This window comes from Brassica napus, chromosome A2, assembly GCF_020379485.1.
Source record: "Brassica napus cultivar Da-Ae chromosome A2, Da-Ae, whole genome shotgun sequence".
Taxonomy (NCBI): domain Eukaryota; kingdom Viridiplantae; phylum Streptophyta; class Magnoliopsida; order Brassicales; family Brassicaceae; genus Brassica; species Brassica napus.
Window position 1 is genome coordinate 6,227,203 of NC_063435.1, and position 25,161 is coordinate 6,252,363.

Consider the following 25,161-nt stretch of genomic DNA (forward strand, 5'->3'; position numbering starts at 1 on the left):
ATGTTCGTGTTATATCTGAGGAATGACAGTATTGAAGACCCACGACGGGTGTGAACAAGCAAATTCATGTCCATAAATTTGCGGGTCTCGCGGGTGAGACCATGCGGCTTGCGGGTGGGTGGATAGAGTCCGTGATCGGTCCGCAGGTCAGCCGATTGTCCGCATAAAATAAATCAATTTTCAGTCGGCTTCATTCAGCGGATCTTATTTATTTCAATTCGGAACCAGTCACCATGTTTTTTTTTCAATTTGAACTTCTGCATGTTATCTCTTGAGTAGGTAGAAGGGTGAAGTGTTTGCATGTTCTTCAATGGAGGATGCAGATGTAGAGGTCATTGCTTCCGCAGAGATTATTGCCTCTTCTCGCTCTCATCGCTGGTTGCAGTGAGGCTGCCACGACCGAAGGCCCTGTTGAAGCGTACCCAGCCCTAATTTTAAATGCGGTCAATATACTGTTTAAGTAAAAAAAAAATGTAAAAGGGGTCAAGATGGATTCAAACCTGGATTTTTTGGGTTTGTTTGGAAGGTGTTAGTGGAAAATAGATTTTTAATGATTTAATTTTATGCAGTCTTGTGTTATTGGTTTATAGATTTTCACATTCTCGCTAAAATCTATTGTTATTATGATAGATTCTATAATTCTATACAAAATTTTGTTATTTAAAAAGTTTAGATTTTAATAATTTATAAATCTATTAAAGTTAGTGTTATTGAAAGTTTTTATTCTTAACCATTTAACTTATGTAACAATATTTGAAGAATACTACATATATCCAACTTTACCGCATGCTTTCCTTCACAGTTCCTTGTCCATCTTTCTAAGTTAATTATTAAATAAAAACAAAACATCAATTAGTATATGCCTATCATCACTATTAAACACGAAATCAAGCGCAAAATTCAAAATATAAGCAAAATTTAACCAAATTCAGAGATAAACTTGAGAAAATAAAACAAAATATAAAACAAAAAAATATTATAAACAAAATTAAATAGTTGTAGAGGAAAAACTGCATTCCTGATAAAATAACTAAGAATTGTGGGTTGATCTGAAATCATAGTAAAATATTCTAATGATAACGTTGAGGAATGCAGTTTTTCCTCTACAACTATCTAATTTTGTTTATGAGGAGGTAGAAAATCTGGTCTACAACTACCTCCTCACCCAGTCTTTTTTTGTAAGACTTTCCCAAAATGAATCGGAGGAGTCATATGAGTCCACCAGGCCCATACTAGTACTTGCTCCCCCATCGCTAGCACTTTGCAGATTACAGAATGAGTCCGCCGGGCTAGTGTATTCAACCTTGCAAACGACGTAACTCCTCTGCAAAATCAATCCACAAATGACAAAACAAAGTTACAAAAATATGATTTTTAATTTTTTTTTAACGGACAAGAAAAGAGAGGAGCGCACCATTTCTTCCGGAAAGGAGAGGTCGGAGAACTTATGCATGATCCACTCGGTTCACTCCCCATGTGGACTCTTCCCTGTCAAGAAAACCAAAGTCTTCTTAAGACCGATTTGACAATGACTGCCCGATTCTAAAAGGGCAAGAAAACAGAGCATCGCTTTATTTATAATCTGATTAATTACTCTCCTCAAATTGTATTGCTTCTTTTTGAAGTTATATATCATACCATCTTTTGCATGGTTGAATACTTGAATTAACAATGTTTACTTTATGATAAATTACGTACTATTTTTTTAATTTAAAATAGATGAATATAATTACACATGTCTTTGATGTGTTTGTTTGAATTTTAGGTTTGAATTTTTTTCACTTCTTCTATGTTCATCATTCCTATTTAATATAAAATCAATAAAAGAGTTAAATATAAAAATTTTAAAACTATAAGAAAACTAAAAGCAAAAAATATATATAATCTTGAAAAATAAAACAAAACAAAAGGAAAATAAAATAGATATGTTAAAATGAATTTGGATAACTTGAATATAAAAACTAATATAATGGTAAAATAACAAAGAATTATGAGTCAAAATGTTGATAACTATAAAATATCATCGAAGCATCAGAATGTTATTACAATTATACTTTTAACCATTATATTAAAAACGATTTTTAGAAATTAGAAACTCCAAAATTCATTTATCTGGAGTTTAAGGAAAATATTTCTTATTAAAACAAAAGTCGTGATTTATTCAATGTATGATTTTTAGACCATATTTTTGAAAGTCATGATTTTAAATGGGGTTATCATTAATTTTCATAATAATTAAACTTAAGAGCTTCATTAACTAAACATCTATTACATTCGACCAAAATATTTTTCGTTGCTCTAATCCACGACCAAAAAATCAATCTTTCTGATTTTCCGGCTTATATTTTTAAAACCATATAACTTTCAGTTTAATTTATTATACATGAATCTATATTATATCAAATTCAACCTGTTTATGATTATGAAACCATTATAAACCCTATTCAATCACGAATAATATAGATCATATTCAACATTGATATAACAATGGAACCAGTTTATTTTCAGTGGCGTTTTATATTTGTGAATCCGATCAATATATATATATACGACAAATTTATTTAAACTACTTGACTAAGTTTATACACAGTCTACTAATCCAATTTTTAAAATATAGTAAATATGTAGTATAGATATGGTTGGAACTCTACATCATAACTTCAAAACTTCGAACAATTTTTTTCTTTTTGATATATAATTTGTCTTAAAAAATCTTCACAAAAGGTAGAATCAATTGATATTGTGTTGGTAAGATTGAAATTTTAGAAATATATTGTGGTATCAAAGGGAAGTCCCCAAACTGAAACCTCATAAATTTGGGATTCTTCTTATTCTTTTTGAGATCCAAGGCAGCCATGTATGTAGGCACATCCTGTAGTGAGGAGGTAGAAAACTGGTCTTTCCGAGGATAAATGATGCTAGAGTTGATTTCGCAGGAGAAATAAATGTTGATAATCGTCCAGTTTGAATCTCGATTAGGCATACAGTAACAAAGTTTGGATCCAAAAAAGGTGAAACTCACTATATAATCATCGTCTTGGTTGGGAAGATAAGTGGACAAGGAAACATTTCCGACTATTTCGGCATGCAGAACAAGGTGACCAGTAAATGGAGGCAGGGTAATGGTTTTGGGAGATGACTCTGAAGACCAAGGATTAAGGACTTGGGTGAGATGTATGGTGAAATCAGGGTGTCTCATGAAAACTGCCCAGCAACGTGAGGTTCCAAGCAGTTTGCATCCGTCCAACAATACTTTTGGGAATTTCTTGCCAGTAATATTGATGAATTTTTCACTTCTTGGATTAAATACCCAATAATCTGTAAAGATTCGTGTTCTTGAAAACTAAGGTTACCTAGCAATTCAGTGGCGGATCTAGAAAATATTTTGAGTGGAGACAAAAAATAATAAATTAATTAATATATTTTTAATAAAATATATATGTATATATTTTTTATATTTGATAATGTTATATAAATTTTATATATTTCAAAAGAAGAAAAGAAACTAATAAAATGATACCAAAAAAATATATTAAAGGAAGAGAAATGATTTATCAAGCTACCAAAACTATTTGGTAAAAAAATTACTAAATACAAAATTGATTTTGAATTGAAAAGAACCAAAGAACCAATGAATTAAAAAAAAACTATAAGAATGCAACGTAAGAAAAATTAATAATAATATGATAGCTGGCCCAAAGAATCAAAAAAATAAATTAAAAACAGTAAAACCGATGAACAAAAAAACTAAAAGAAAGCAAGGTGAGGAAAAAGAGAATATATATACTATTATTTATGAAGTGATTTTGCTGATTTGTCACATTCTTCATGATTTTAGATAATTTTTGCTTATTTGTCATATTCTTATTATTTTTAACTTAAATATTTAATTTATTAACTGAAATAATATAACTATTTCGAAATTTCTAATTAATTTATTAATTTAAATAATATAACTATGATTTTTCTGATTTGTCACATTCTCCATGATTTTATCTAATTTTGTTTATTTGTCATATTCTTATTAGTTTTAGTTTAATTAATTAATTTATTAATTTAAATAATATAACTATTTTCAAAATTTCTAATTAATTTATTAATTTAAATAATATAACTATTTCAAAATTTCTAACTGGAACTGTAATTATAAAATTTTAACTTTCAAAAGTTTCTTATTATTCTTAAGCTTTATGAAGTGATTTTCCTGATTTGTCACATTATCCATGATTTAGATAATTTTTGCTTATTTGTCATATTCTTATTATTTTAAAATTAAATATTTAATTGATTAACTGAAATAATATAACTATTTCGAAATTTCTAATTAATTTATTAATCTATCTATATTATTATTTATGAAGTGATTTAACTTATTTGTCATTATTTCCATGATTTTAAGTAATTTTGCTTATTTGTCATGTTTTAATTATGTTTAAGCTGAGTCATTAATTTATTAATAGTTTTAATTGAGTCCATAATTTATTAATTTAAATAATATAACTATAAAATATGTAATTAAATATATAATTATTTTGATTTTGCTTATTTGTCATGTTTTCCATGATTTTAGTCAATTTTGTTATTTTTCATGTTTTTATTAGGTTTTAGCTTAGTCATTGATTTATCAATAATTTTTAGCTTAATCACTAATTTATTAATTAAAACAATATCCGTAATGAATTTTATATATAATTAAAAAATAAATTTTGATTTAATAATATTTAAATCTATATGTTATATTAAAATTCTTATTTTCTTATTTGTCATATTTTATTAGATTTTAAGCCTTTATATAGATCACTAAATTATTATTACTTTTTAACAGAGTATTTATTAATTTTCACAAAACCCGTAATTAATTTTATATATAATAAAACAAGTATTTTATTTTAATAATATTAAATTTATATGTTATATTAAATAATTAACTATAAACTAATATAATAAAATTGTGAAAATATATTTAAAAGTTAAGAGAATTCTTATATATATTGTGTTGCTATTTGAAAACAATATTTTTATTATAAATTTAAAAAATTAAGATATAAAATAATTTATAATTAAATATTAGTCAAACAAAAATATTTATATAAATATATTTTATAAACTATTTCTAATATATGAGTGTTTAAAACTTTTAACACAATGATAAGTACATAGTTTGATGAATGTTTTTTTGATATATATAAATAATTTCATGTTTGATTTAACTATTTAAAATTATAAATAATAATTTAACTTGTGACTGAGTTCAAAACAAATTTTCTTGCTTTTACTTTAAACCAGTTTAAGTTTAATCCGTAAAATAATATAGCTTTAGTTGGTGTCCACTAGAGAATGAATAAAATAAAAAATAAAATTTCATTTGAGGAATTGAAACAATAAAAAAATATGAATTTTTGTTCAACTTTTTCCTTATCAAAATTGCTTAGAGAAATTTTTTCTTATAAATTTTTCCTCCATGGAGAATTTAAAAGAAAAAAGTGGGATCTACTTTTCAATAATTTGACTAAAATTTCAACATAACTGGTATAAATTTTGAGAAACAAAGAAATAAAATAATAAATATTCGTAAGATGATTATGCCCGCATGTACGGGTAAAACACCTAGTAATAAGTAATCAAAAAGGAAAATTAGAAAAAATAATAAAATCGGGTAAAACGTTTTGACGGGGATTTGATCGGTGGTTTAGTGGGTGCATAATGAGGGATGGGACAAATTTTGGTTTCACTATTATTTGTGCAAATAAAATAGATGAATAGAATTACACATATCTTACATGTGTTTGTTTGAATTTTACGTTTAAAGTATTTTCAGTTCATCTATGTTTATCATTACTACTAGGTATTATGTCCGCACATGCGGGCATAGTGTTTTTAAAGATATTTATTAGTTTATAATTATTAAATCAAAAACCAGTATAATAAATTATTAATTATGTTTTAAAAAATAGATCAATCATTAAAATTTATACTTTATAATAAAAGAATATTATTTTAGATATATATTTAAGAATTATCTTATGTTTTATTGAAATTCATTTTTAATTATTTATATTTTAGATAATTTTGATTATTATTAATTTTAATCATTTATTTAATCAGATAGGATTAAAATTTGTTTTTATTTTTGACTAATTTATATAATTGATTCATTAAGGGTATAAACGATATTAACCGCTCTAGCTTTTAACGTGAGAGCTCGATTCCAAAAATTTACTTCGTAAATAATAGTATAGATTAAATATAAAATCAATAAAATAATTAAATATTAAAAAAATAAAAGAAAAAAAATTGAAGAGGTAGTAAAACAAAACAAAAGTAAAATAAAATAGATATGTTAAAACGAATTTGGATAATAGGAAAATAAAAACTTGTATAATGGTAAAATAACCAAGAATTGTGGATTAAAATGTTGATAACTATAAAATATAGTAAAAGCGTTAGAATATTATTTCGGTTAGACTTTAATCATTATATTAATAATTTTTAGAAATTAAAAACTTCAAAATTCATATTTAGGAAATATATCTTATTGAAACAAAATTCGTGATTTATTTCATATATGATTTTTTGGATCATCTTTAGAAAGTCATGATTTTAAATGGGTTTATCATTAGTTATCATAATAATTAAAATTTAGAGCTTCACTAATTACCATCTACTACATTCTACCAAAAAAAAATTTCGTTGAAATAATCAACAACCAAAAATCCAATCTTTATAATCTTCCCCATATGCAAATTTTTGGCTTATATTTTTAAAACCATATTAATTTCAGTTTACTTTATTATATATGAATATATATTATATAAAATTTAACTTGTTATGATTATGAAACCTTATAAACCCTATTCAATCATGAATATAATAGATCATATTCAACATTGTTATAACTATGGAACCATTTTATTATTAGTGGTGGTTTATATTTGTGAATCCGATCAATATGTACATATGTATATATATGAAAAGTTTATTTAAACTACTTGACTAAGTTCATACACAGTCTGTTAATCCAATTTTTAAATATAGTAAACCAATAGTAAATAATGTAAAACCTCTATTTTTTTTTTTGAACACAAGCAGTAAAAATTCTATAAATTAATAATGTTAGGACTTTGAAATTTTATTAATTTATAAAGATATTAATTTACAAAAAAATTCTGTAGATTTTTTATTTTAAGAAAAGAAAAATATTTGATTTTACTATATAGACATTAACTGTTATTTTTAAAAATTTGACACTTATATTAATTTAATTGTATTATTTGGTGTATATAATATATATTGCATAGAACTTAAATGTGGTTTAAGATATAATATTACTAAATCTCATCAAATAATATAATAATAGGTTCTTACATATATAAAATATGTATACATATAAATTATTAATTTATAATTTTAGTAGGATCATATATTTAAATAAAATTTTCTAAAAAAAATATTATTTTATCAATTTGTGTCAAATTTTGAACAGATCTAAGTTGGGACCAGCGAAATTGAAATTATTAATTTATCGAGTTTTAGTTTATAAAAGTTCTACTGTATGTAGTATAGATACGGTGGGAACGCTACTTCAAAACTTTAAAACAAAATTATTTGTTTAGATACTGGTTTTGCTAAAAAAAAGTACGTGAGACGGCCGCTAAGTGACGTACCCGTGCAACCTAGACCATACATAAAGAATATCAACAAAACTCTAGAATCAGTTATCACTGGAATGAAAAAAGCTCAAAATAACTTGCTCTTCATTTGCAAAAAAAAAAACTCACTCTTATCTTTTTAGAAGAATTATTGTTTTCAAATTCTTTGATTTCAGGTTTAGTATGCATCAGAGATTGAAAGTTTAGTATGCATCAGGTTTTCACGTTCTGAATATAAGCTCATGAAAAAAGAGCTTGTTCGTGCTTGACATAACATGGAGTAGAAGGAGTGCTGATGATGTTCGTGTTACATCTGAGGAATGACAGTTATTGAAGACCCACGACGGGCAGGTATGAACAAGCAAATTCATGTCCATAAATTTGCGGGTCTCGCGGGTGAAACCTATGCTGCTTGCGGGTGGGTGGATAGAGTCCATGACGGGTCCGCAGATTGTCCGCACAAAATAAATTAATTTTCAGTCGGCTTCGTTCGGTGGATCTTTTATTCATTCCAATTCAGAATCAGTCACCATGGTTTTTCAGTTTGGACTTCTGCATGTTATCTCTTGAGTAGGTAGAATGGTGAAGTTTGTTTGCATGTTCTTCAATGGAGGAAGCACATGAAGAGGTCCTCTCGAAGCATGATGGTGGAAAGCAGTGGCGGACCTAGCCTTAATTCTAAATGCGGTCAATATACTGTTTAAGTGAAAAATACATGTAAAAATGGTCAAGATGGATTGGAACCTAGAATTTTTGGGGTTTGTTTGGTAGAAGTTACCATCTGAGCTACTACTTCTATAAGCAATATAAGCACAAAACACATTTTATTAAATTTTTAGGTGCCATTTGACACTTTTCTTTTCTTTGTGGATCCGCCCCCCTTGTGAAAAACTTGTTATTTAGAAAGTATTAGTAAAAAATAGATTTTTAATGATTTTAAGAATATATATATATATATATATATAAATAATATAGTGTTATTGGCTTAAATATTTTCATATTCTTTCTAAAATTTATTGCTATTGGTATGATGATTCTATAATCCTATACAAATCTTTTGTTATTTAAAAAGTTTATATTTTAAAGATTCTACAAATCTATTAAAATTAGTGTTATTGGGAGTTGTATTCTTAACAATTTAACTTATGAAACAATATTTAAAGAATACTACATACTCCCTCTGTATCAGTTTAACTAGTGTTTAAGGATTTTGATTTTGTTTCAAAATAAGTGATGTTTTCACAATTCTAGGTGAAATTTAATGTCATTTAAAAATTTTGACCAATTATAAAAATACTATATCTTTTTCTTATTGGTTGAATTAGTTTTATTTAATGTTATTTTATTTAACCAAAACCAAATACATAAAAGTTTGTATTTTCTTAATATATGTGCAAAAACCTTAAACACCTCTTAAAATGATACATAGGGAGTATATCCAACTTTACTGCATGCTTTCCTTCAGTTTCTTGTCCATCTTTCTGAGTTAATTATTAAATAAAAACAAAACATCAATTAGTCTATGCCTAGCATCACTATTAAACACGAAATCAATGAAACCGGTAAGTGCAAAAATCAAAATATAAGCAAAATATAAACAGATTCAAAGATAAACTTGAGAAAATAAAAAAAATGTAAAACAAAAAAATATTATAAACAAAATTAGATAGTTGTAGAAGAAGAACTGCACTCCAAATAAAATAATAACAAAGAATTGTGGGTTGATCTGAAATCATAGTAAAATATTTCAATGATAACATTGAGAATATCAAAGCACAACTATGGTTATTTTTAAGAGATGTATAATAGCATTATGTAGTAAACATGCAATGCCTAGCTTGTATGTACTGTTAGTTATATATGATTAATTGATAATCTAACTATATATCGTATTATAATAAATTTACTTACTTTTACTTTCACCTATGACTGATTTACAGGCTTTACTGTAGCCATCTTTGCCTAATTGCACCTTTGTTAACAATCTGATCTTTATCAATTTTCCATCCATTTTCCAAAATTTTCTTCATCTTTGAGTGATTTTGTGTTGTTTTCTCTTTTTTTTTTTAAATTCTCCGTACAGATTAATTTCACTGTGTTATGTCTCTATTTATAACCTTCTTGGTTTCTCCAAATGCGTTGCTTCACTTTGAAGCTTATGCATAACTATTTTTGCATTGTTGAACTTAAAACACTTTACTTCACGATGATTTACTAGTTATCTTCCAGTAACCAGAACTAGTTGTCCGGCTCTGCTTATTAGTGTTGCGGTACTGATTGCCTCTGTCGGAGAAGAAGTACCAGGCAAAGTCCCTGGATTTAACCCTCGATAGAGCTTCCAAGAAAGCAAAATACCATGGATCAAAATTATACCAAAAGCAAATAAATTAGAATACGATCAATTCATGGTGTAGTCATTTATTAAAAACTTTTTAAAAAGTTAACTCTAAGTTTAATATAACTCTAAGTTACTTACCTTTGTTGAAATAATATGTCGCTATCTCGCTGTAGATTTCTTTGCCCGACTCTATAAATATTGCTTTGTTAGCAAATGTCTCTAACAAAATCTCAACATTCCTTCTTTGTTATATTGATATTTTTTTTTTCAATTATCTATGTGTTTTCGTGATTTTTTTCTTCTTGTAATTACACAATGTTGTCTCTATTTATAATCTAATTAGTTTCCTCAAAATGTATTGCTTATTTTTGAAGTTATACATCATACCATCTTTTGTTTGGTTTAATTAACAATGTTTACTTTATGATAAATTACGTACTAGTTTCTTAATTTAAAATATATGAATACAATTACACATGTCTTACATGTGTTTTGTTTGAATTTTGATTCAAAATATTTTCCGTTCGTCTATCTTTACATTACCATTTACTATAAAATCAATAAAAGAGTTAAATATAAAATTTAAAAAACTTAAGAAAATTAAAAGCAAAAACATATATATATATATATATATTTATATTTATATTTAAAAGCAAATACAAATATAGACAACACTGTGTAATCCTAATAAGGCAGATAGAATTGTCGGCTGTAATATATTTATGTAATATTTCTCATAATTTGTATTAACATAATTAACCAGACAAAAATGAAGTCTATTACTTGAAAATGAAGCAATACATTAATGGAAATTACTTATGTTATAAATAGATAGATAAGTCTATGATATATATATATATATATTAAATAAATAAGAATTATTGACTTATATTATCATAGAAAAAATCTGAGTTTTATAGATTGGCTAAAAAAATTTATATATAGGTTTATTAAAACTAACATTAAATTTTGTTGTTGTAAATTTAACAATGGAAAAATGCAGTTATAAAAAAAAACAGGTTCAAACTCTTTAGTTAACAACTATAATTTAGCAACTATAATTCAAACAGGTTAAAAGAGACTAATTAACTTGGTTAGTGTAAACATACGAAATGAAAAGTATATTACTTTAAATTGAAGCAGTACATTAATGGAAATTTCTTAGGTTATAAATAGATAGAAAATAACTCAAAGAAAAATAAACTGCAAAGAGAAAAATAAAAAAAAGGTCAACATGAGAATGAACTTGTGGGAGCCTGTTAGAAAAGTTTTTTGTGCTAACAAAGAAGCTATCTGTGTGGAGAGTCAACATGCGTATAGAAATATGAAGGAATAAATGGTAGTAGAGGAAATAAAGAAGATGGTGGAAAGAAGAAGGGATGAAGTTGAAGCTTCAACTTCAGTAAAAACTACTTTCAAGAATTAAGTTAAAGAAATAATATAATGCGTATTAAGTAAGTGTGATTAATTGCTGTCTTTTTTTCTTTCTGTCTTAATGAAATATCTATACTATACTAAAAGGCAAATATAAGCCATGGAGAGGGTGTCCACATAGGATAGAAAAATCAACCAATCAGAGAGCCCGAAATTGCCACGTCATCTCATTTATTTTTTCGTAAAAAATGAAAAAAAATACGAAGGAAATGATCGAACCCGGGTTATTATGACTTTAATATAGGGCAGTTACAACTAAGCTATTGAAATTTTCTTGAACACATATACAAGAATCACTAAGTATGTAATCACAAACTCTTATATACAATTACAATAATATGAATTTAACTTTCAAGACTCCGATACTTTGTTTTGTAAAAAAAAAATAAGTAAGTGACTAAGCTAATATATTCTTTAAAAGTGTGAGAACATTGACAAATATGAAAAATCAAACATTTTTGTTTTCGTGACAAAGTTAAGAATTTTGTAAAAGTAAATTTAACATATAAATTTTCGTGACAAATATGAAAAAGCATAGATTTTTGTACAATTTTGACAAAACAACTCAAAACATAGTTCTCTAATGTCTTATTAAAATATTATTTAAGGGTGCAATAATTAAATATATCAATTCAATAAATTTTGTAATTTATAGACAAAAAAATAACACAACAAATTTTGAAACATTTGTTTAACCTATCGATTTCTTTTCATGAGAATCCAACTAAACAAGATAAAAAAAACAATTAGATTTACAAATATTTAATTACCATTTTATTCAATTTTGATTAATTTCAAATTGTAATAATGTATCTTTTTGAAGTTACAAAAAATAATGTTATTTCTTTATTACACTAGCATTATATATAGAGTCTATATACACAAATAAATATAATATAATAACATAAGATTGATTTTCCTGATTCATATGAAAACTTTTTAAGTTATCCACCAAAGAAAATTAATTAAATCAATCAAATTGTTAGAATACAACAAATTAATATATAATTTTATTTTAAATTAAATTACTTAAAAGTGTATTTTCATTAATAACAAAATAATATATATATATATATATCAATTCAGTGAAAGAAATAGAAGCTTAATATGGAAAAAATCTTAAATACAAAAAACTCTAAAAATTAACAAAAAAAACTAACAAAAATTAAACTATGATATCACTTGAAAGCTTCTTAGACAATATTAATAAAATATTTTAACGATAATTAGACAAATTTGATTTTTTTTGCCAGTCAAAAGTTTATTATTAATTAGCATCAATTATTTCAAAATGTTTAAGAAATGATGAACAAAAAAATATGATGGACATAAATGATATATGAACTATGAATAGTACTTTGTAAAGCTGACTTCGATAACACATCTGCACATCTATTTCCAGTCATTTTTGATGCCTAAATTCAATTACCTTAGAGCAGTTATTCACAAAGAGATCGTATGAGATATTGTTGTGATATCCATATTTGTTTCTTGACTTTTAAGAAGATTGATAACTGTAAAATGTCTTCTACGAATATGATATGTCAATAACCGAGTCCCCAACATGAGACAAAGTTGTTTAAAAATAAAATAATTTTATTTTTCTTATATTATATAATAAATATATATTATTTAATGATAGTAAAAATATAGTTATTCATCTATCACAAATATCTATGCAAATATGTGAATCAATTACAACAATCAAACAACTTAATGATTTCCACAAAGAAAATTTAAAAATATATTTATGTTATGTAGTCTTACTTTCTATTCTTTAAATAATATGATACAATATTATATATTATTTTTTAGAATTGAGAAATACATAAATCAGTTAGACAAATTAAGTGATAATTAGACAAATTTGATTTTTTTTTTGTCTGCCAAAAGTTTATTATTAATTAGCATTAGTTATTTCAAGATGTTTAAGAAAGTATGGACAAAAAAATAAGATGGACATAAATGATATATGAACTATGAATAGTACTTTGTAAATCTCACTTATATAACACATCTGCACATCCATTTCCAGTCCTTTTTGATGTCTAAATTTAATTTCTTCAGAGCAGTTATTCCACAAATAGTTCGTATGAGATATTGTTTTGATATTCAGATTTGTTTCTTGATTGTTAAGAAGATTGATAACTGTAAAAATGTCTCCTTCGAATATGATATGTCTATAACCGAATCCCCAACATGAGACAAATTTGTTTAAAAAGTAAATAATTTTATTTTTTATATTATATATTAAATATATATTATTTACTGATAATAAAAATATAATTATTCATCTATCACATATATCTATGCAAATATGCGAATCAAGTACAACAATCAAACAACATAATGATTTTCACAAAGAAAATTAAAAAAAAAATTTATGTTATGTAGTCTTATTTTATATTCTTTAAATAATATAATACAATATTATACATTATTTTTTTAGAATTGAAAAATACATATAATATCTTATCCGCGCGTAGCGCGGTTAAAAACTCTAGTTAAAATTAAAGAAAATTTATAGCAAAATCAAAGATAAACTTGAGAAAAAAAATAGCAATATAAGTAACAACTTTCACAAATAGTTAAGAGTATTTGATTACTTGTAAGTACTTCCTTGGCCAACAACTTTTTGACTGCAGCTTTGTTAACAACCTAGTCTTTAGCAAATTTCCATCCACTTTCAAAAGTTCTCTTCATCTTAGTGAATTTCTGTGTGTTTTTGTTGTTTTTATCTGTTTTTCTTTCTCTTTGTAGATTAATTTTATTGTTCTCTGTTTATAACCTAATTAGTTTCCTCAAATTTGTTCCTTCAGTTTGAAGCTTATACATCATACTATTTTTTGCATTGTTGAACTAAAAACATTTTACTTCACGAAGATTAGTAGTTTATTCTTAATTAAAAGTATATGAAAAACAATTACACACGTATTACACTTATTTGTTTGATTTTTAGATTTGAAATAATGTAAATAATATATAATTTAAATTTCTAACATCAGCTTATAAGGAATATTTATGATCATTACATATAGAGGAATTTTATTATTATATTGGAAATATCAAAGCACAACATGTTATTTTGAAAAGAGATTCAAAAAATTTGATTTGATACTTGTATTTTCTTGCTTGAAATAAATATTTATTATACATAAAATTCCAAAATTAGTAATTCCAAATTACTTGATTTGATTTGTTACTTGCCAAAATGTAGTATTTGTCAAGATTATTTGATTACATGTAAGTACTTGAAATCAAAATATATGTAACAAATATTTTTTATACTGGTAACAAGTATTTTCAAGGATTAATAGGTACTATGTTAGTAGGTACAAGTACTTTTAAACAGTTAATAAATATTGTTTAGAATGAGCAACAAATAATATGTAACAGAACACTGAACAAGTAATAAAATAAGTTACGGGACAAATATTCATAAATATAACACGCTTGTTATTTGCCTTTTTTTTTTGCAAGTAGTAAGATTTTTTGACTTGTTATCCGATTTGAATTACCAAATACTTGATTTTTCAAGACAGTACGGAGCAAACGAGTATAAGCCGAGTCACGAGTAAACATGTTCAGCTCTAGGATTATGCAGTAAACATGTATTGCTTAACTAGCTTCTATGTATCTTTTTCTTTCATAATAATTTTAAATTTATTGAGACAACAATTTCGTGAACAATGATTGCATGTACATTAAATACATACATAATAATTGAAAGTACTCTCTTTTGTTCAAATGCGAATGTGAACCTTTTCAATTATAATCTACATGTTTTCATTCAGACAGCTCGGAGCTAGGAAGGACCTTATGTTTTGCTACTGAAATTACTCCTACAAACTTGTACTCCTCTAAACCAATCTTCAGAACCGTGACTCATCTTATCATTCTCTTCTCACTGGCAATGAAGATGATCTCGAGAGTGGTTCCATAGGTTCTACTATTAGCTCTGGGGTCGTTGCTGAAGAAATCGAGACACAAGGTCGAAGAAGAGGTGTTCCAGCTCTACTTGAAGATTCATTAGCTGCAGAAGCAGAAGTATTACGAGGTTGGATTGGCTGCAACTCAAGCTCAATTCCTTTTTTCTATTGTTGTGTAAAAGATTCAGCAACATCAAGCACTTGATGGTCATATTCTTCAATAGATGCAACCGTGCTTGTTTCTGTCCTAACAGTCGAATCATCGCCGTAATAACCATGTCTTCTTTTCTTTCTGGTCGCTTTCCCCCAACCTTGAATCGTATCTCTTATCCTCTGAGGTATCAGAGCCGCTTTATAGTTCGTTCCCATCTAGGAATCAAACAGATTAAACTATCCATTATATCCTCTAGGGAGTTTTCAGATATTATCTATAGTCAAGAAGCTTTCTCAATTACCTGAGCAACCAATGCATATAGTGGGAGTGTGCTGTAGCTGCATAGAAACTGTCCAGCAAACCTACAAAGAGAAAATCAATTGGTAAACAGTCTTGAGACTACTTTGTGAAGGAAAAAAAAGGGTTTTATTACCCTAAAATAAGTCGGAAGTAAACAAGGAGATGATTCTTCAGGAAGCAAGAGTTGTAACCAAACTGCCACTGAATGAAAAAAAAAATGTATTGTTAAGTTGAAGAAACAAACTTATAAGCTCAAATCAATTCAATGTATGGTTCATTTGTCATACCCAGAACCAGAAGAATGAAGCCAGTTCAAAAGAGTTCTGTGGAAGATGGAAAGCAAATAAGCTGCAAGTTTTACAAATACAAAAGTGGTTTGATGATGAGTTATGTCAAACCTGGAATAGGATGAAGTGGATAAGGGACAAGAGTAGTTCTGGTTTATTGAACCAGAAAAGTTCATCCCTAGGTCTCAGCTTAACTCCAGAAGGATATTCTGTTAAACCAGCATTCTCTAATGCCAAAGTTGCTATTACATGTTGCAGCTTGGTACCAACCAGAAGAACAAGCTGACAAAAAAAAGTGGGAAGCTATGATGTTTCAGAAACAGAAAGAGGCAATGCTTGATATGAAAATGTAGTTCTTACAGTAACAGGTATGATTGCTATCCAGAAATAGAGATTTGATCCTGCAGTATCAAGAGGCAAATATTTAAAACTAAATCTAATACAATATGAAGATTGCTCACATTTGTTTAGTCATACCTTTTATGTTAAAGAGCATGAAAGCAACTACAAACCCCCAAAGCGGCCCACTGAAGAGGATCATTGAAGCAAATATTATTCAGTCATTTTATTTGATATGATTTTGCTAAAATAGTAGGAGAGCTGACCTTACACCAACGATCCTTTGGAACTCTTCCTCCATAGAACGAATCATGTAGCTGTGAAAATCGTACTTCAATGTGAGGTGGTGATTCTGCTCATTAAAGAGACAAAAAGTTCATATACTGTTGAAACTGAGACTGAAACATTCATATGGAACAGAGTTATCACCCACCACAATGAATCCCTTCCGGAGAGTAAGGTAGTCAGAACGAACAACAGAATGTCCGAATTGCCTGAAGAAACATGTCTGCAAGCACAAGAACAAAGACATCTCAGTCTGTCTGAACCAACAATATCTCCATGAGATCCAAAAACGAACCACCCATATAAGCAATCTATTCTTGGCCAGAGGAGCAGATGTATGATACTGAACAAACGTTGTTTGCCTTCTTAATACTTTTTCCCTTGTCACCGCTGCCACCCAAAAAAAAAAAAAGATCTTATCTCACTTGAGACATGAACAATAAAGTCCTTGAACCACATCACTGAACAAACTCAGCATCAATGCTAAAAAAATACTGTGATCATGAAGACAGAAAATTTGGTCTCACCAGTTAAGCAATCATGACGATCCATGCGAGCTACATCCTCCCAGATCCTCCAACTATGAATCTGGATAAGAAAAGCAGGCCAATCAACAATTATTAATAGCAAATGAGCTAGAACTTGAGCTGAAGAAAGAGATACTACCTTAACGATAGCAAGGAGCATGGTCAAGCAGCTGTAAGTAACATGTGTAACCGCCATTATAAAGATGAAGCGATGCAACTGCTCAAGTCCTTCGTATGAAACAAACGGCTCATGCCCCTGCCAGATTTTGAATATACAAAATCTCTAAGAAATGAACAGCAGACTCTAAAATGTCTAAAGATTAGAGTCATTTAAGTATTGATTAATGGAACAACCTCGCTGCAAGTAGGATGGTGAATGCCTTCCAACCTTCTTCTCTTAAAGATGCTGAAGAAGAAGGATTTGGTTAAGAGATTCCTCTTGACAGATGATTCGTTTCCAAGCTCTTCCTCTTTAATCTCAGAACGTGTACAAGGAACAAATCTGTCGTTGTAGAAACTTGAAGGGAGACAGATGTTGGCTATTGTGCTAGAGGTAGCTGTCAGAAGAAGTGAGATGAAGCCAAGCAGCATCAACTCTGAAAAAAAAGAAAAAAAAAATTTATTCAGAAAACCAAACACATAAAGGTTTCATTTTTGGTGAATCAGAAGAGAACCTTGTTTCATCTTCTCCAAAGAAGCAAACATAGGTTTCCTCTTTGTCTTCCTTAACCACTATGAACAGTAACAAAAAGTCAAGAAATAAGGTTCAAGATCATGAGGAAGTGATTTGAAATGGAGAAGGGTAGTACTACTCACAGTGCTGAGGCGGTGAATGGAGCGCTCAACGATCAAAGAAACAAGAACGAAGACAGACAAGACTATAGCAACAGACCAAGTAGGTGATAAGGCCAACGATCTCTCATTTGACTCTGCTTCATTGTCGTCTCCTTCTCCCATTTTCTTAAATCTGATTTCTCACACTCAGGATTGATTTTTGCAACTTCTTCACATTCCTTTTGTGGACTCCAATAAAGTCGGAACCCGCAGTCCCGTAACGCCTCCGGTGTAAGTGTCTCTAAAGCGATCACCGGAGCAACTGAAAAGTTAGTGGTGAGTCCCAATTAATCAGCGGTAGAGGAACACAGTGAAACGCCGATACAGGTCGCTTAGACTGAGAGAGAGTGTTTTGCTAAGGTGAGTATGAATTTGAATAGCTAAAATTATTAATTTGTTCAGTGTAGAAAGCAGAACAAACATAAACCGACCAGATGGAAATAATGAATAAATGTTGACAATAGAAAAAGAAACAGCAAAGGAAAGGGAGAGGGAAGATTCAGACAGATACCCGAAGACAAGCTTCTCCCCACATGATACTCTCCACTTTTCACTCCTATGGGTCCCGCTTTTGACTACTCTTTTTCTGGTCATTTGTTCGGTTCTTATTATTTACAATAAAGCCTCTATATCTTAATAATAATATAAATACGATATTTCATTAGTTTAAAATATTTTTTTAATTTAAACATTGTTAATGTAACTGTTTCCCATAAATTATTTAGTTTTTTAAGGTATTAGATATATACTCCCTCCGTTTTTAATATATATGTCGTTTTAGAAAAAAAATTTTGTTCCAAATTATATGTCGTTTTCGGTTTTTTATGTAAAATTTATTAATAATTAATGTTGTATGACCAATGGTAATATATCTTCTATTTTTCAATTGGTTGAATTGTGGTTAAGTAAATAATTAATGATTTTTTTGTTTAGAAAATATAAGAAATTAATGGTTTTCTTAATCTACGTGCATAGCTGTAAAACGACTTATATTAAAAAACGGAGGGAGTATTATTTAATGTAAATGTATTTTAAAACTTAATTCTACAAAACACAGTTATAATAAAATTAATATATGAATTTAAATTTGAAAATTAATAACATAATATTATATTTATTTTATACAAATTTTAGAGAAACTAATTATCAATTCATAATATTTAGTGAAATTACACAATTATATTATCTTTTTATAAAATTTTATTTTATTATATGTATCTTAAAACAGTATTACTTTATTTAAATGTGTGTGAAAAACTAATAAATGTAATTAGAAAGTAAAGGAAGGGAATATAATTATTTGGCAATTTGTCAAAATAACCTAAAACTTAAATTTATATGGTAAATATTTACTTCATATTCAATCATATGGAAAAATAACCTAAAATGATAATGAAATTATAACTACTTTTTATTTCTTATGATCAAACAAAAAAATATAAACATTTTTAGTTTTGGGAATTCTTTTCGAGACAATGAATTCTCAGAAAATCTACTCATGTATTTAATTTTAATATTAATTTATAAAAGATTGAGAAATATTTTGATGAAAAATAAATTGAAATCATGTAAATATAAACAATTTTAATCATGTCAATTTAAAATTGTGTTTCATGTGGATTAATGAATATAGATTTTAAGTCATGATTGTCCATTAGTTAGAGTTTGGTAAAATATGTTCAAGAATGTATATTTTTAGGTTTAGGCTTTAGAATTTTGAATCATTTTTTTTAAATTAAAATATGACATATAAGTGTTTAGTTTGCATATATTAAACACTTTAGATGTTTATTTGATGTTTATTGCAGTGTTTTTGTTATCTAATTAAATTATTTAATATTATTTTTTAGGGTAAGAGATTTCTTAAGAAATCTGCTAAGAAGTTATGCACTAAAATACTATCTTTTTTTTAAACGTATTATAACTTTAGGATTGTGAGGATTCTTCAGAAGTATACTAAATGTAAATAATACATTAGTAGATTTGTGGAGAATTCTATTAAATTGTAATACAGTAGCAGATTTTGTTAGAAGTTTTCTACACCAATTTTTTAACCTAATTGAAAATTTGAAAAATTTACACATTGTTTATTTTTTCTGGATGGCTACAAAATAAATGTAATATGTATTTCTCTTCATAACTCTCTAACCCTCTATAATCTCATTGAAAATTGCAATATTGACTTTAGTAAACTCCTTGCGACATTTCAAAGACTTACCGTAACAATAAAACGATATCTCCACCAGTTTACTCAAATTTTCTGAAAGTAGACTTTTGGGCGAAGTAGACTTCTCTAGAAGCCTATTCACAATAGACTTATCCAGAAATTTTCTATAAGAAAGTTGAATTTCTGCACAGTTTTGATCAATTGTAAAACTAACCTCATTTCTATGAAAAATTTTCGGAAAGTTTTCTCTCAAAGAAAAGTTAGCAAACGTCTTTAGAAATCTTCTATGAAAAACTTACAATTAGTCATTACAAAATTAACATATGCGTTGACTAGAAAATTTCTCTAGAAGTCTATTTGGTACTTTAGATTTTTGGAGAGAGTATGTGTTTCATTCTCCAAGCACCCATAACTTAGAAAGATTTCAAATTGTTATTGACCAAAAAGTAATTTTAATAAAATTATAATTTTGAAATCTTAAATTTTGAATTTTTAGGATGATAGGAAAACCTAACCTTTTTTTTTGTCAGCACCTAACTTTTTAATTGGAATATAATATAAAACATAATCTAAATAAAAACTAAAACTAAAACAAAAAGTAAAAGTTATTTATTGATTCAATCGGTCTCGGATTCTGGATTTTAGTGGTTTTTGCGGGTTTCTAAATATTGGGCTTTTCACAAAATTCAAATTGATTTTTTTATGGAACACTAGATTTTCCGGTTCAACCGCGGGTCCATATCGGTTTCAAAACACTGAAGCTACCTAAAGGCATCAACTGCATTGAAATATGAGGTCTTGAAATTTCCCTTTATTTTATTTAATCTGCTAATTCGTTATACAATTATGATTTTTGTAGTTATATTGGGGGAACGTTGCAAATCCATTAAAAATAGAAATTAAAAAGCCGCTGACAGAAAAAGGAAAGTAAAAAAGCAAAAGCCGAATGGATTTGAGGAGGGATCCACATAAGGCTTACTTCGCAGTCACAACTTTAACAAGTACAAATTTGAATCCATACGTGTGCATGTATAGATTAAGTCCATTTTCGTTTACGTATCCAAAAGCTACATTTGGATACTAGTATTAAAATGTTGCTAGTTTGAACACTATTGCATTAGCATCTAGATACGACATCTATAATATTTAGATATATGAAATGCAAAAGAAATTTAGAGTTTAAATGCAATATTTAAATTTCAAAATCTAAAAAGAACTTACATACCTTTAATAAAAATATAAAATTAATCAAATTAGTTATTATAATTATTATATGCTATTCTCAATCGGAAAAAAAAAACATTTTTACAACGAGAACAGAAAATCTCATTTTCTCGTCAAAATAAAAATGGTTTCCTTTAAAACCCACAAAATTGTGTTTTATCCACCGAAATCGTAAAATTGCATTTTTCACCAAATCTTAAAAATATGTTTTCCGCCTAATAGTAGTGTTTCATTACTCAACCAACTTTCAACTTTTTTTAAACCGTCAACTTTCACAATCAAAACGACTAAACGAGACAAAAACGCACGAGATCACATATTAAAACATAGTACCAAACGCAATGGATGATTTTAATATCATGTGGCATTTGACCAAACATGTATCACTTAGCACCAAGCCGTACAAATCAAATACCAAAATTTTGGACATATGTAGCTGGATCTTAATAGTTAAGTGTGTGTTCATAAAAAAACAAATGTAAAGTCAAGTGTGTACTAATTAACTAAAGAGAATCAATCTTTCATTTACTAAAAATCAACATCACGATTCACGCATACTTGATGGCTTTTTCTGTTTCTATTTTTTTCATTTAGATTCAATAATGTCACTCTCACAAAGCTTTTAGACAGAGACTCATCAACTTTTGCATTCTTTAGGTTTAGGATTAGCGTGAGACACAAATTGCAGCTGATGCACGTGGTCTACAAACATTATTACTGATTCAAAACAAATATGTACACATAATCAAAACACATATGATCATGTTAAAGATCACTTGGTTAGCTATATTTATTTTGTTCTCTAATTCTATAATCAAACGATGGTCCATGTGGTAAGAGAGACTATGAACTGAAAATCAAGATTTAGGACTGTCACGGAGATCTGAAAACCAGATTTAAGAACACACAAACCGAAATATTCTTCAAGAACTTTTGACATATCTTTCACACAAAAAAAAAATCATACAACGTTTTGTTATGGATTTGTTTATGCAAAACCTAACAAAAAAAAGTAGTAAAACTGATGATGATGGTGATTAGTTTTAATCATCCAAAAATACTCTGAAAAGTTTCAAAATATCAACAAAAGTAACCATACCAATAAAACAACCATCTTCATCAACCACCCACACATAGCTTACCCTGTGAGCAATCGCTTGTATCATCACCGCCATTAACGAGCTTTCCCGATTACACACTATGGCCACCGACTTCCTAGCCATCCTCGCCGCTCTACTCACTGACCGACCATATGACTTCGTTCTCCCCGTGGGAGATTCTTCATCCGACAAAGAAGACCCCGACAAGGAATCGACGAGTGAGATCAAACCCACCATCCCTTTCTCTTCAAGACGATTCCTGACGACCCTTACGTGACTCTCCAGCGGACCACTACCCTCAATGTACGTCACCAGTTCGCCGGCGGAGAGTGTAGCAACCGCTGCCGCGGCGGTTTCATCGCAGCACGCGAGTGTCATCGGCAGAATCTCGCCGATTAGAGCTATACGTGGATATTCTACTACATCGCATCCACCATCAACAACCAAGACGGATATATTATTGGCAATGGCGAGAGAAATGGCGGTGATGGCAGAGGCGGCTGAGGAGTAGTAATCCACGGCGAGGAAAGCGCGTGTACTGTTTATCACGCCGAGTTCGGAGATAGACATCGACGTTAAAGGAGAGAAGACGCTGATGGAACCAAGAAAGAATCTAATGATGTCTTCTTGGGTGATCCAGCAGAACTGGCGGCTGTTCTTGTGTGTTGTTGTTGTGGTGGTGAGCGAAACGACAGCGTTTCGGGTCGGAACCTTGTGCTGTCCTCTCTTTGTCTGAATCGGAACAATCAGATTTTGTGCTCCTCCGGTTATCAGATCAATGGCTTTAGCTAACCTGAAACATCAAAACCAAAATCAAATTTTGAATTTCGTGAACTAGAGAAAAAAAAACAGAAACAAGAAACCCATTGCAATGCCTGGATCTTGATGTATTGTCACACATACTTGCATGAAGATTGGACATGGACGACGATGGAACGACATTTAGGGAGAAGAACAGAGACAGATGCATTGAAAGCGGAGTAAAGAGACAAAACCTTGTTGTCGAATTTAGACAGGTAACAGATCACATCCGCCATGCAGATCTTACCCAAACACTCGCAGTCGCACTTCTTGTTGTCGTCATCATCATTGGTTTCGTCGTGATTACAGCTCCAGAGGCTGAGGAAAGGATCGTCGGAGGATTTGAGAGCAGCGATGGCGTCAGCGACGGTGGCTGTGACAGCTGAGAGACAACGTAGTGGCGGTTTGCCGATACAGAGGTCCGATACCTCGTGAGACAAAAGGGTTATTGCCATGCAAGAAGAATTACGAGAAAGAATGAAAACTTGGTTTTGCAAGTGCGAAGGAGAAAGAGAGAAAAGAGTTTGTATTTATAAGAAACAGGAACATGGGTACGATGTAAGTAACATGCAGAACAACTCTGTGTAAAGGCTAATTGGTAAAATTTATATCAATCTCTTACTCAACGACAGTTGCTATATTTTTATGTCTTGTTTTACGTAAAAGAATTACAAAATTCACTAGATTCGACCATTACTCCATTTTTTTCTTTAATTTCAAAACTGAATAATTCTATTTTGAAGTTGAGTTTTACTTCAACCATACTTCGTTTTGCAGAGTGAGGAATAAAAACAATTATTTACTCTATTTTTAGAGTAAATCATTTTTATTTTATATTATAAAATGAAAAATTGAATAGAATTTTATTCCAAACTTAGGTTTTGAATAGAAATTCAGATCTTATAAATGGTGAGAAATAAACAAATACAAAATATATGGAAATAAATGATAAATAGGCATTATATATCCAATAGTCTTTATATTTCTATTCATTCTTCTACATTGTATAAAGTCAAATGAAATATAATGAAATAATGAAATATAATACTAAGAAACAACTCTAGGTAAAAAAAAAATACTACTAAGAAACAGTTACTTGTACCCTTATTTACAAAAGAAACAGAAAAGTTACAAAACTAAAAAGAAAAAAAAGGGGTTGAAAAAATTGAGGTTTGTAGTATATATTTTTATTTCGAAATTTAAGTTGATGACCAAAAGGTTAAAGAGTGTTTATTTACTGATAACATAATAATTTATGAAAACAAAATTCAAGATTATATGGGGATAAGTAAACACATCAACGTGACAGTTCAGAACCAGGATTAAATTGACGTCGACCTTTTTAGCTAGCAGGTGAGTAGGTGACTACTTTGTACCACTACCGTGGATGAGAGAGTATATTATCGTAGACGTCGAATAGTGACATATATAGTTTTTTTTTTGGCTTAAAATGACTTATATATAGTTAAATGCTACTGTTTTATATTTTGTAGATGAAGAATATTATAGAAGATCTATATATATATATATAAAAATGTGCCTCTCTCCTGAGAGAGCCACGTCACTAAGTCAAGCTCCCACAGTCTTCCACGTGTCCAACGCTGCGTTTCATTAAAAGGAATCAACGTTTCTTTTGGGCTACTGTTAATTTTGTGGGTTTTTGGCATGGCTGAATAAACTCATCCCTAATTATCTTCTAACATGTCCAAAGGAAAATTAGGGTTCATCTCCGCCATTGAAGACATCAAGTTGCTGAGTTCGAGTTGATGAATCTGTTCGTAGCGTTTCGATCA

At 28.6% G+C, this 25,161-nt stretch overlaps 2 protein-coding genes and 1 pseudogene across 2 annotated transcripts; all 3 read right to left on the reverse strand.

Annotated features, from left to right (window-relative positions):
- Nucleotides 1-298: 298 nt before the first annotated feature.
- On the reverse strand, nucleotides 299-3,988 carry LOC125589126 (annotated as a pseudogene).
- Nucleotides 3,989-15,209: 11,221 nt separating this feature from the next.
- Nucleotides 15,210-18,793, reverse strand: LOC106418904 (MLO-like protein 11). The gene is made up of 15 exons (XM_013859640.3): nucleotides 18,059-18,793; nucleotides 17,917-17,974; nucleotides 17,597-17,838; nucleotides 17,382-17,498; nucleotides 17,243-17,303; nucleotides 17,011-17,105; nucleotides 16,864-16,938; nucleotides 16,697-16,782; nucleotides 16,569-16,618; nucleotides 16,452-16,492; nucleotides 16,203-16,373; nucleotides 16,092-16,127; nucleotides 15,938-16,005; nucleotides 15,806-15,866; nucleotides 15,210-15,719 (listed from the first exon to the last, which is right to left on the reverse strand). Exons 1-15 carry the CDS (start codon nucleotides 18,197-18,199, stop codon nucleotides 15,516-15,518), a joined length of 1,506 nt encoding a protein of 501 aa, XP_013715094.1. The 5' UTR covers nucleotides 18,200-18,793; the 3' UTR covers nucleotides 15,210-15,515.
- Nucleotides 18,794-22,386: 3,593 nt separating this feature from the next.
- On the reverse strand, nucleotides 22,387-24,114 carry LOC106418885 (CBS domain-containing protein CBSX5). Its single transcript, XM_048751744.1, has 2 exons — nucleotides 23,471-24,114; nucleotides 22,387-23,360 (listed from the first exon to the last, which is right to left on the reverse strand). Exons 1-2 carry the CDS (start codon nucleotides 23,821-23,823, stop codon nucleotides 22,511-22,513), a joined length of 1,203 nt encoding a protein of 400 aa, XP_048607701.1. The 5' UTR covers nucleotides 23,824-24,114; the 3' UTR covers nucleotides 22,387-22,510.
- Nucleotides 24,115-25,161: the final 1,047 nt, after the last annotated feature.